At 47.3% G+C, this 12,553-nt stretch overlaps 2 protein-coding genes across 9 annotated transcripts in view; one reads left to right on the top strand and one right to left on the bottom strand.

Moving 5' to 3' along the window:
- CUNH11orf42 (chromosome unknown C11orf42 homolog) lies at positions 1-4,809 on the top strand. Its single transcript, XM_037051579.1, has 3 exons — positions 1-72; positions 3,590-4,388; positions 4,664-4,809. The coding sequence occupies exons 1-3, from the start codon at positions 1-3 to the stop codon at positions 4,807-4,809; spliced, it is 1,017 nt and encodes a 338-aa protein (XP_036907474.1).
- FHIP1B (FHF complex subunit HOOK interacting protein 1B) overlaps positions 3,325-12,553 on the bottom strand; it is a 25,347-nt gene continuing 16,118 nt past the window's right edge. For 5 of the 8 annotated variants that reach the window (XM_037051575.1, XM_037051570.1, XM_037051572.1 and 2 more), the window contains 5 exons: positions 12,177-12,382; positions 11,030-11,809; positions 8,364-8,542; positions 8,043-8,205; positions 3,325-5,712 (listed from right to left, as the gene is read on the bottom strand). In XM_037051575.1, the coding sequence (XP_036907470.1) occupies positions 5,351-5,712; positions 8,043-8,205; positions 8,364-8,542; positions 11,030-11,809; positions 12,177-12,382 (1,690 nt within the window). In that variant the 3' untranslated portion in view covers positions 3,325-5,350. Of the gene's footprint in view, positions 5,713-8,042; positions 8,206-8,340; positions 8,543-11,029; positions 11,810-12,176; positions 12,383-12,553 lie in introns of those variants that run through there. The other 3 variants (XM_037051574.1, XM_037051577.1, XM_037051576.1) reach the window with 3 other exon arrangements.

Here is a 12,553-nt window from a genome sequence, read left to right on the forward strand (position 1 = left end):
ATGTTGGTTGGTACCCCCCACCTGCTAACACTTGATGAAGCCGATGCCACATGGACCCTCATCAAAGATAAGGTAGGTCAAGTAAGAGGGCTAAAGTGTGGCCTGGACGGGACTGAGTAGCTTTTGAGTAGGGAAGCCTGAAGATAGTAATAACTAACAATCAGTGCTTTCCTATAGCCTGGCCACTTCAATAAGGGCTTTGCACAAACTGTCCAATTGAATCACAATTGCAAAAGCAGTAAGAAAAGTTCCTTGAATGTACAGAGAGCTATGTGAGCAAAGAGAAGCAGCACTGAATCAGGAACAGGACTTAGGAGGTCAGGAGGCTTCCTGAAGAGAGTGGGCATTCTAGCTGGGCAGGTAGGAGTTATTCACACATACAGGAGATGAATATCTGGCACATCAACAGTGCTTAATAAACACCTGAATGAGTTCATGAGCAGTGGGTGGGTGAGTGAACAGTGTGCTAATTAAAAATAGAGCATACGCAAAGACAGGAAAGGAAAATGAAAAATGAGGATTTATGAAGCAGAATTCAAAGGATTAGTGATAAAAATAAGGTCAAAGGGGTTATGAAAGGTCTTTTAAGCTTTCTAAGAAACCTGAACTTTACCTTTGAGCTCTTGATGGATATTCTGTCCACAGAATAAGCAATTTGGGTTTTGAGCCAAATATGTAGATTTCAAAGAGCAGGCAGATCTCAACTACATCTAAGTTGCAGGCAGCCAACAAATCTCAACAAATACAGAGCATACATTCTGAGATGAGAATTTAGGGATCAGGTTCTGTGATCTGAAGGAGAGTAAATTTAAAGCACTTGTAGAAGGCAGATGACCAAGTTTAAAACAACCATACTCAAAGCAGCCTTAAGGGCACATAGCTCCCATTCAAAATGAACTAGCTGCTCACCACAAAGGTCAGCTTGCCAGAGAAGCAGAAACATGAAAGCCAGGGTCCTCCCAAGTACTAGAGTACAAAGTTAGTCTCAGACTACATCAATCAAAATTAAGATGAAAGTAAATGAAATCTTTCACTATTAGAAAGCTACACCATCTCTGAGTATCAGAAAAGCTTCCAATCCTATTTAAATAGAAAACTGCTAGAAAGTCCTCGTAGAGGCATGTAGGACAAATCACTGGTAGTAGGACAAATTCAAGGACTAGGGCACCTTTGGGTGACCTGGTTTCCTCTCTCCAGAACGGCTAAGTTTATTGGGCACTCTGTAGAACATCAGCTAAACAGAATGTGCCTTAAGAGTCAATCATTCAGAATCCAAACAGGCCAAGGTACAACCAAGAAGATAATCGCCTACCAATACTCTCCTGGGCTGCCCCTGGGAGAGCTAAATTTATAGCCTCTAAGTTCCATGTAATTTCCGCCTGGAAGTACAATGGCAGTGGGAACAGGTGGTGGTCTCAAATGGTGATTCTACCAAGAACAGTCACCCTCGCATAGAACGAAACACCCTATTATTCCTATTTTAGGATAACCACTTTGACCCTCAGGGTAAGAAAAAGGACCTAACAGACCTCCGTGGCATTCATGTCAATATTCTTAGTCTCCAGCGAACTCACCTTTTAGCAAAAACCTGGACCACAAGAACCAGGTGTTTAAATGCCACACTCTGCTAGAGGGACCTCTTCTGGAGAAACGCTAGGCAGGAGAATCCAACCTTTTGGCATCTCTGGGCAACAACAGAAGAGTTGTCTTGGACCACACATTAAATACACAAACACTAAAGAGAACTAATGGGGAAAAAAAGGTTTTTAAATAAATTTATGATCTTGTGAAGGGTCACATTTATAGCTATCCTGGGCCACATGCAGCCCATGGGCGATAGGTTGGATACCTCTGCAGGGTAAGATTCCTAAGTTATCCTTGGTGACTACGCTCTCTCTGTCATAGAGCAGAGCATTCTATACAGACTTGCCAACCCACCAAAGCTCTGCCCCCACCCCTGGAAACCCAACTGGCATTGCTCAGAGTCCTGTTTTTCTGCCCGATACCCCTACCCAAAAATAAGCATTCCATGTCTCAGTGATGCAAAGGAGAAGAAATGCTGGGAAATTCTTCCATGTACAATTTCCACCAAGAAAGACCACTAGCTATTTCCTTAGCTGGACAACAAAAGACAGTAGCCTCCAGGCTACCTCATTCAGCTTGTCCAAAGTAGACACAAGTTACAGCTACCCTCCCCTCTTACGTTAGGGGGCAGCACTGCCAAAGTGACTATGTGGCAAAAAGCAGATCAGACTTGAGACCACTGGCGAATTCCACAAGGCCAGCCAAGCAGACAGTGCCATTAGCAGGGACACGAACATGTGGATTTGGGGCGCTGGGGGAAAGTAGAGCACACGGCGTTTGAAGAGTAGGGTCTAACATGAAAGGGGACCAAAGAATGAATTTTGTATGCTTCCTAGCAGAACCTGGAGCCAGAAATCTCAGCCAAAATATCCTGTTTGAGTTGATATCATACCTAACTACAATTATTAGAATCTTACAGGGTTCCCCAGTTGGTCATGACATTAAACTTTCTAGAACTGGGTTACCAAACCCAAAAAGGCCAAAACAAAAAGGACAAAACCAAAAGGAGCTGGAATCCTTAAAACCGCTGGAACTAGTATGACAAAGATTAGGCCTCAAGTTCCTAAAAGAATGATCCCTGAGACTTGGGCAGAAGGTGTATATTAAAAAATGACAGCGTAAGAATGGACATTCCAAACCTATTTTTGTACACCCATTCTTGGCTAATGACATCACCCATCCCACTAATCACCTGAGAATAATCCTTGAGGAAGCCTTTTCCCACACCCATTGAGACCAATTTCTAATTCTATAACCTAATATCTTCCCCCCTTATTTTAGTTAAGGTGCTCACCATGTCTTGCCTGGTACATTACAATACTCTTAACTGATTTTTCGATCTATTTTTATTTTATGCCATCCTATTCAAAATTAGCTTTTTTAAAATGCTTATCTGATTTTGCCCCTAACTGGAGCCCTTCAAGTGGCTTCCCATTGTCCTCAAGACAAAATTCTCATCACTTAGCATATACACAGGCCTTTCCTAATCAAGTTCCTATATACTTGTCTGTTCTCACACTGTACATTTACACAATACAAAATTACATGTTCCTGAATGTGGCCATCTTAGTTTGTAAGCTCAGGTTTTTTTTCATTGGCTGTTCCCTTTCCCGGACTGACCACTCTCCTACCTGGCTCGAGTATTATCACGTTGAAATCTTCTATCAAAGACAAGGGCTGTTAAGTCGCTTCTAATCTCCACATCTTGCTATTATTTTACTTAGCTGACTACTGTTTACATTTTTGTCTCCTTTATTAGACTGAGCTATATTAGGACAAGGACAAAGTTTCATCCTTTTATGTATCCCCTGTATCTAAGAATTTGGCACATAGCAAACATTCAAAGTTTTGCTACAGGATAGAACTGTGAAGTAAGCAGGAAGTAGGAGAGTCTGAGCACATTGTGGAGACATAATTGAACAGTGACAGTGGGAGGGTCAATCTAGAGGAGGCTATCAGGTTAACTCCTGACCCTAACCCGGTCCCATAAACTGGTTACCTGCAGGTTATTGAAGAGCGCTTTGGGCCCAATGTAGTGGCAGTACCTTTCCTGTCAGATGCAACCTGTTATGACCTACTGGGTGTGCTAGTGAAGCAGTCCCGCCCAGGCCACACCCGCCTCGCATTGACCAGTCGGCAGAGCCGGCGGGCACTACAACCAGTAGGACCGCTACCCAGCCTCCTGGAGCAGGCAGGGTCTGAGGGTGCCTTTTCCCACTGCACTCGGGAATACTCACCAAACCCTGGGGCAGAGACAGTCTATGAAGAAATGCGACTCTTAGATCGACAGCCCTGCCGGATCCGCCTACACATGGGTGGCCTACGCAAGAAGGTGGCCTTCCTGTTGCTGCCACCAGGGCAGGTGAGCCTACAGAAGACTCTTCCCTGGCTCCGAAGCACCCATAGCATCTATATCATCTACCAGGTCTTCTCCTGTTCCTGGATGCAGCTGGGGCTATGGCCTACAGGCCATGAGCCCCAGATGTTCCGGTTACAACGGTCACTGCCTATTGCCTTCTCATGCCTCAAGTTCTCACTGCATCCCAAGGGAGTGCTAGGACCACAGAAGGCCCTGGCCAAAAACCCACTGCTCCACGGGACTAACTGGGTCAGACCCAACCTCAACATCATGCCACCTCCAGCACCCCCATCAGTCCCTGACAACATCCCTGAAGCTGCTGATATGCCCCCACCTGTCCCAGCCCCTTCTACACCACCTCCCCAGGAAGGGCCAGAGGGCAGACTCACCAGAGTCTCCTACAAGGGCCGAAACCCATTCCGAAGGGGACCCCAGATGCTGTCAGGTACTACTGGGAAAAATGAAGATGAAATGGATGGGACATGCATTGGAGGGACAGACCATGCAAGGTGGAGGGAGAAACCATGAGGAATATAGCTTAGGAATGTGTGGGACACCCATAACTTTGGTAAGGGGGATGGAGGGAGCCAGGGGACAACGAAATGGAAGTATGGTCTTGGTGTGGGGGTGGGCACAGCACAGAAAACCACAGGGAGGGGAACAGGGAGGCAAAAAAGTCCAGAGCATGAGTCAATCTGTGACTATCCCTAACCCTGGCAGAAAACTGGCTCTTCAGCCCCCGCAGCCCCCCACCAGGAGCCCAGGGTGGGGGCCCCAGCCCCTTCACTGCCGGGGACCCCGACCGGCACTCCATGTCCCTGCCCCTGCTGCAGGGTCTGTCCTCAGAGTTCGACAGCGACAACTGAAGCTGCAGCAAGAAATGCAGGGGGCAAGGCCCCCAAGACCTGGCATAGGGATACTGGTCCCCAATAAACATCAGCTGCTGCTCCCCCAAACCATCCTGGGCCCCTACTGCTTCTTCCTTCTGGGGCTTAGACAAGGGAGAGAGTCTCTACTTTTTTCCCTAGGCTTTGTGTTCTCTCACTCGCTAAGGGAATAAGGTTTAACCTTGACGGCCCTGGCTGGTTTGGCTCAGTGGATTGCGTGCCAGCCTAGAATACCTTGAAACCTTGGCATCAATGTTCTCATCAGAAAAAAATATGCCTGACCACCTCCCCATCTGCATACAATCTTTTTGAGGCCCAGCCCCATAGAAAAAGGGTGGGAAAGAAGAATGAACACGTAATAGAGATTTCCCTTTTATACATATTGCAACAAGTTCTCCATAAAACATTCATCTGAAATAAATTAAAAAGTCCTCTTGCCACTCCCTCCAAACATAAAAAGGAGCCTGCACCCTGGCCCCAACCCAGGCCACTCAAGGCCCTGATTGTGCATGGAAGAAAGTTAAGGATTGAGGGGCCCAAAGTCTGAGACAGGAAGGATATTTCCCTCCTCTGAAGTATCCAACAAGAAAGGTGAGGTGACGGCATGGGCCTGGGAGATGGCAGCCAACTCCTTGAGAAATTCAGGGAAAATGACTGCACAGTAGACAGCATTCTTGACTCGCAGAGCCTCACCTTGGCGCTCAGTGGCTCCACCCCGGGCGGGTAGAGCCGGAGTTGAAGCCCCAGGGGAGCCCCCACCTAGGCCAAGTCCTGTGCCATCTCTCCCAGGCTGATGAACCAACTGTGCTGCTTGCCGGGCCCTGGTTGGACTGTGTGCATGCCGCAGAAGCAACTCCCCCAAGGATGGCCTCCGGCTCTTCACTGCAAATAAACGGGTATCATGAAGGTGTGGAGGTCTGGCAAACTGCCCCTTGATCTAAGAGACAAAACGTCCCCACCCTCTAGGTACATGGACTTCTTGACTGCCCAGGCCCCTGCCCTCTATCCAGCCTCCACACCCAGCAAACCATCCTCAGTCTTCTCAATAAGTCAACACCTCAGCCACTTCGTTCCCAACCAAGATCCCTTCCTTTTCACCCTCTTTCCAGTCACTATTCTTCCATAACCTTATTTCTCCTCAGTCCACAACATGACTTGACTTAATGCTTCCTACCACTCTCCTGAATTAGAGTCAACCACTTCCACCTTTGCCCTATCTGTATTACCTGACCCTCTGCTCCTTCAATACCCAGAGGCCATGTATGCAATCGTATATTTCAGACACTCTATCATTTCTGTCATCCTCCAAGATCTGCTCTCCTATGCAACTTAACCTTCTACTAGTTCCTCTCCTAAAAGCCACCTTCCCACTGGTTGTGATCAGACAACTTCATGTCAGCTTGGCCTCAAATGAGCCACTTAAAATATTGCCCTCTCTCCTCTAATTCTCTAAATCCCTGGCTCTGGATCTACATTCATATCTAGACCCTACACTGTAGGGGGCTAGTCTCACGTCTAGATCATATGGTCCCCATTCGCCACCTCTGATACTGACTACAGAATGATGCTAGTCAGGTCTATGAAATTCGGCATTAAGAACCCTTCAAAACTAGACTCACACTCCTCCAACCTCTTCTCAAAACTCTCTAGACCCCACCCTCCTTTTGCATCCACGCCCATCTGCTCTTTCTGGGACCCTCCGAGCTCTTGCCATGCTTCTGTACTCCCCTCTGTCTTAATTTTGTTCTCTACTGTTTGCATTCTTGGCTTCATTTCACTATCCCCACCTCTCTAAGAAAATCTGATTTGCTTTTCCCTGACTTCCCATTTTACTGCCCTTATCATATTGTATCAATAACTCATTTACATGTCATCTACCTCATCGTGTACTCATGTGTGAGCTTAAGGGCTTGGGCTCTGTGTCATTTACCTTTGTATCCCTGGACCCTTCACAGAGAACACAGTACCGGGAATGTGGAAACAAGCAATATTCACAGTACTAGACCATCAGGAAATCATGCTAAGGAACTTCACAGGGTCTTCACAGCTGTATGATAGCTCTTCTGGTACTCTCTTACCAACCCATGCACTTTTTTCCTTAAGCTCCATCTTACATTTGCTCTCTCGCTCTTGGCATATTATTGTACCTCCTACTTGGATTAACAAATGACAACTTCAATTCCCTAACCTTCCCTTCCATACCTCACAACTCCTTTGGTATGTATCATTTCCTCCTTTGATCTCTCCTCATTTGACTCAAAGGAGGAAAAAAATCTTTTCCTATCCAAAGTTAATCCTTTCCTGCTGCTCTGGATATCACACCACCTTTGAGACCTTGCTTCCTTAGTTATAACATTCCTCTAGTCTCTAGACTGTCAGCTTTTTGATGGCAGGAATCTCATCGTGTACCTCCCTGAGTCTCCTATACCAAAGATAACACAGAGCACATATGGCAAGTGTTCAGATATTTGTTGACAAAAAATCTAGATTTAAAATTTCAGTCACATTTAACTCATCCTTCTTCCTTGTACCCCACAACCACTCACCAAATTTTGCCAATACTTCCATCCCACTTCTACCTTATCAAACTCTTTATTTCTACTATTTTAATTCAAGCCTTAAAGGTCACACATCCTGACCGCTTGACCTAACCATTTTTTCTTAGCTCCAATTCACCTTGTACATGAATATACTACACTCCCAGATCTAAGAACCTCCAATAGGTTCTCACTGCCTAGAAGATCACAACTACCCAGCCCAAATACTATTCTGAGAACCTTCTGCTCTGGTCAAATCTTTCCAGCCTTACTACCAACTAAGAGTGCCACCACCTTCCAAATACCCTGCTCCAACTAAATAGTTCATGCTGTCTCCGAAACAAAAGAATAAGGCCATCCTATGCCTTTGCCTATCCAAGTCCTACCCATCTATCAAGGTCCATGTCAAATGCCATGTCCTTTACAAAGCTATAACAATATCTAGCCTAGAGACTATGCTGTCCCTCTTGCCTGTCTCCAACCATTAAAGCAGTTCTGCTGATTTGGCTCTAGGTAGACAGAAGTATATCATGTTCTGACCAGAGCCTGAGAACAAACACCAAGACTCAAGTTCCCCATACCCAGTATAAGGCTTCACCCTTAGTAAGTGTTCAGTTAATCTAGGCTAATTAACTAAGTAGGGAGGGTCAAGAGAGGGGATGGGGTAGCCCTCACCTAGAGGATCAGAGCGGCGAGGAACAGGTCCAGCTGCAGGGCCCTCGGCCCAGTCCAACTTGCCACGAGCAATGAGGTACTTCTTGGCTTTAGAGAGCAATGCTGGGAAGTCCTCCTGGGACGCTGCAAAGCTCTCAATCTTATTCTTCACAGAGCCCAACACCTAGGAAGCACAATTTCATGACATTTCTGGGTAGTTCTGGACTGACACTGTCCTTTCTAGTCCCACTGGGCCGGTTCCCAGCCCCCAAGAGTCAGTCCAGCTGCGGGCCTGGCCCACCATGGACCCTGGACGCACCCATGCCTGCATGCATCGCACACCTGCAGCAGGGACTTGACACTGGGCTGGAAGACCATGTTGGTGTTGAGCAGGAAAGAGCGGAGCAGGGGCTGGGGGTGACAGGCCAGCTGGGCCACCAGCCCTGTCAGCAGGAAGTTGACATAGACGGAGTTCTGCAGCATGTTCTCAAGTTTGGCAAAGAGCACAGCCATGAAGGGGCCTGGGGGAGATGGGCACAAGGAAACAAGACCTGAACACAACGCACATCACACTTATTCCTTCCAAAAATGAGACCCCCACCCTCAATAGAGAAATATTATTTGTATGTCAAGTGTCTGGGTATGTTTAAATATCCTGTGACCACCTATTCTGGAAAAGATAAAATGGCAAGCACCACATGGACCCACAAGAAGAGTCCAGATACTAACTTTACACACACTTGAGCTGAAGAGCCAGATCACAGGCTCTGGAGTTAGACCTGGTTTCAAATTTCAGCTTTACCCTTTACTAGTTATTGGATAAACCAAAATTCTCCAAGCATAATTTCCTACCTGGTAAAATAAGAAAATATACCCACCTTATAAGGTTATTAAGAGGATGAAAGAGAGACGAATATAAGGCATTTAGCCCAAAATCTAGCAAATTATAAGTATCCAATAATAACTATAAGCTACATAATATTTTCCAGTTTTGTTTTTTAAAAGCTTCATCCAAGAGGCACATCAGAAGAAAGAACAAGTGAGACAGTGATTAGGACCAAAGGTAAATCAGGTTGCACACAAAACAGAGGATAACATTAGACTTGGGTCAAGAAGAAAGCAAAAAAAAAAAGTGTAGCAAAGGCAAAGAAGGTGACTATATGGGCCAACTTAAAGTCCAGAGAGAAACCTTTGGAAAACCAAAGAAGAAAACAACTCTGTTCAGGAGCTGGGAATCAAGAAGGTAGAAGAGAATCTGCAGGGAGAAAAAAAGCTTAGTTAAGAGCCAGAGAAAAACAATTCAGAGCAGACCGTGGGGTGAGGGAGACGATAACAGAAGGGATTTAAATGGTCCACTGGAGGAACTGGTGTCAGAAAGACCAGAGCCCCAGCACGAGCACCCCAGACCATCAGTCTGTCCGATCAGGGGTCTATGGGGGAAAGGAGTGTACCTAAGAACTTCCCTATGAACTGGGACAGGAGAACAATGAAGAACAAGCAGCAGTGAATCCTGGAAGATTCTAGAATATTCTCCAATCCAGATGCACACACCTAGCCTTAGCTCCAACACAACTCTAGCCTAATATACCTCATAACTTTGTCCTTCTGTTCCTCTCATTTCCTGGCACTTTTCTAACGAGAAAATTCAAAGAGCTCAGATGAGTCTACAAAGAAGTAAAAGGACAAAGCTTCGATTAATGCCTCAAGAACGTGGTAAAACCTGCACACCACCTTCTAGTGGTTCTGAGTGGGAAGGAGCAAAGCGAACAGGAAACAAATAAATGAAGAGATATATTTTCTGTAGTCTGCAAGAGGGAGTCATCAGGACTCCAGAGCAGAATCCCTAATGCTGTGCAAGCAGGATGGCGGCATATCCCAGACCCAGTTAGAACAGTACTGATCAAGGCATGACAACCTGACTACAAACAACCAGAGAGGTAGGTGGTTTCCTTGGTCAACTAGTATCTGCCATGCACCCAGAGATGATAATCCTCAGAAAAAGCTACCATGTGCTGAGTTCTCACAAGGTACCAGCGTTGTTGTAAGTGATTTACATGCATCAGTAGCACAGATGGGATCTTAACTCAAGGCAGGCCTAGTGCAAAGCACTACACTCCTTCCCATAGGTGGTATTTTTGTTCATTTTTCTTCGTCCTCACACAGGGTATGGAATAAGAACAAGAACCAGCTCAGGGCTGGGCTGGATAGAAGTGTCTCTCAAACAAAACAAAACAAAAAAAAAGGAGTTAGCCCAGCCACTCAGATCAGGTCTACCTCCAAGGGCCTCCTGAAAAGACTGAAAGAACTCAGATGATGAGCTCAGGGCCACACTTTGTCATTTGCCCTAAAGTATTTCACTCTATCTACTCCTTTACTATTAACCACAAATCCTTTTAAAAAGTTTTACTGAATAGTCACGGCAACCAACAAGATACAAGACAAGGAACACGAAAAACTCGACATTGAGTCCTTCTGTGAGGAGGATGGGAGCAAGGAGGCCAGGAAAAACTGCGTAGTGGAAGAACACCAGAAGGGCTGATTCTGGGTCACAGAAGAGCTGACAGGATAGCTAAGACCCAGCCAGATAACTGGTGGGAACAGCATGGTTTACAGACAGGTGCCTCATACACAGGTCAGAAGGTATGTCTTCCACATGGTTCAGATATATTGCTGTGATTCACAAGGAAACACCAAACCAAGAATAACTTGATCACAAATCTCAGGAAGTGGCCAGAGCGGGGAAGAGGAGGAACATGCTCATAAAATGGACATACACAGCTCAAACATAATTCAATACTCAAAAAGGCACAAGCATGGAAGATGTACATAGAGACACAGAGACACAAGTACGACATGGTATGTATCTGGAAGGAACCCAAGCAAAATGGATGAGGAGCTAGGCAAGTGCACAGAAATGACATAGCCAAGAAGTCTCAGAAACCAGCACAAACAACGTTGAAAACATGCAAAGAATACACAAAGGAAAAGGCCTAGGGTAAGTAGCTTACCAGTGAAGGGCTGGCTTGGCAGCTGGTTGAGAGTCCGCAAAGGGCTGCTGAGGAAGGGGCCAGGGGGCTCAGGGGGACAGGTGAAGCTCTCATAGGCCTCCTCCTCCTCAAGAGGTAGCGGAGGCTCTAGGGGAGACTCTGAGCCAGCCCCCCCATTGCTCAATGCCACCTCCAGATCCCGGAGTTCCTGCCCAAAGCCTTCTAGTCCTGCCATGCCCTCAGAGGTGCCCTCTAGCAGTTCCCCAGCTCCCTCCTGTGGCACCCGACGAACTTTCTTGGCCCCCTCAGGCCATGGTCCTGGCATCCCATTGAGCTGAGGAGGAGGCAGGTGGCCAGGGCCCTCCCCTATACCCCCAGCCAGTCCGCCACTCCCCAGCTCCTCCTCCTCCCCTTCCCCCACATTGTCCCTGTCCTCCTCAGGCAGTAGGCTGCGTTTCTTAGTCCGGGAGCCAACAGGACTGGGCTCAGGAGGGGGCCGCTCGCCATCATAGGGAGCAGACCAGGTACGGCAGGCTCGGACACAGCGGTCCACACCATGGCGCGCCTCACGCAGATACTCCAGGTAATTGTCTTCCAGCTCACCAGGCTCCTCTGCAGGGCTGGGCCGTCGACTAGGGCTGGAGGCTGGGGATGCAGCAAGCCCTGGTGAGCGAGGGGCTGGGGCTGGGGACTCAGAGCCACCTAAGCTCTGCTGTCGCAGGAATAGGGTCAGACGAGATGGTGTGGAGGGCCGGGATACTGTCACCACAGAGGAGGAGTCAACACTTGGGCTTCCAGGGCCTGCGGATGGGAGAAAAGCGTTAAGTGGGATCAAAGAAACAGAGGTCCACGAGGCAGATAAGACACACAGCAAAACTGAGAAAGAAGGCACTGAGGCAGCAGAACAGACTCTCCATCCTCCAAATGAAGCTTTTCCTCAACCACCACCCCATCTCACCACCACCAACACCAAAGAAACAATAGAAAAACAAAGGAAAAAGACTGGATTAGAGAAGAACTACTTTGCTCAGAAGCTAAATTTCTCTGGTGGAGTTAAGGATCCATCTCAGAAGGCCCCTCATGATTTCTGCGAAGATAGAATGCCACTCATGACCACTGCTCTCCCCCCACCCGTTCCTATTAGGCTCCCCCAGAATCCAGGCCATACCCGTGGTATCCTCCCTTCTCCCTGACTCTCTGCTAAGCCCACCTCGTGCCCACGAGGCATGCTCTGGACGGGGTGGGCTGGGGGCACGGTGCCGACAACAGCGTGGGATTAGAGAGAGAAACTTGTCTGCTGCTCGTCCATACAGATCCACATCACGCACAGCTGGCTTCTGGCTCAGCATCACATGGTTACATGGGACAAGATACCTGAGAAATATAGCAGAAAAGAGACATAGGTTGAATAAGGAAGGAGGGACAGCGTCTGGGGGAACATCAGGCCAACGGAACTGGCTCCAATAAGAAACACATGAGCAACCCCAATACAACCCATCACCCCAACAATCACAAGGCCCCGGATTCACGATCTGCCACCCCTCA

Source organism: Sturnira hondurensis, unplaced genomic scaffold (assembly GCF_014824575.4).
Source record: "Sturnira hondurensis isolate 20B ecotype Veracruz unplaced genomic scaffold, ASM1482457v3 Scaffold0007378, whole genome shotgun sequence".
NCBI classification, from domain to species: domain Eukaryota; kingdom Metazoa; phylum Chordata; class Mammalia; order Chiroptera; family Phyllostomidae; genus Sturnira; species Sturnira hondurensis.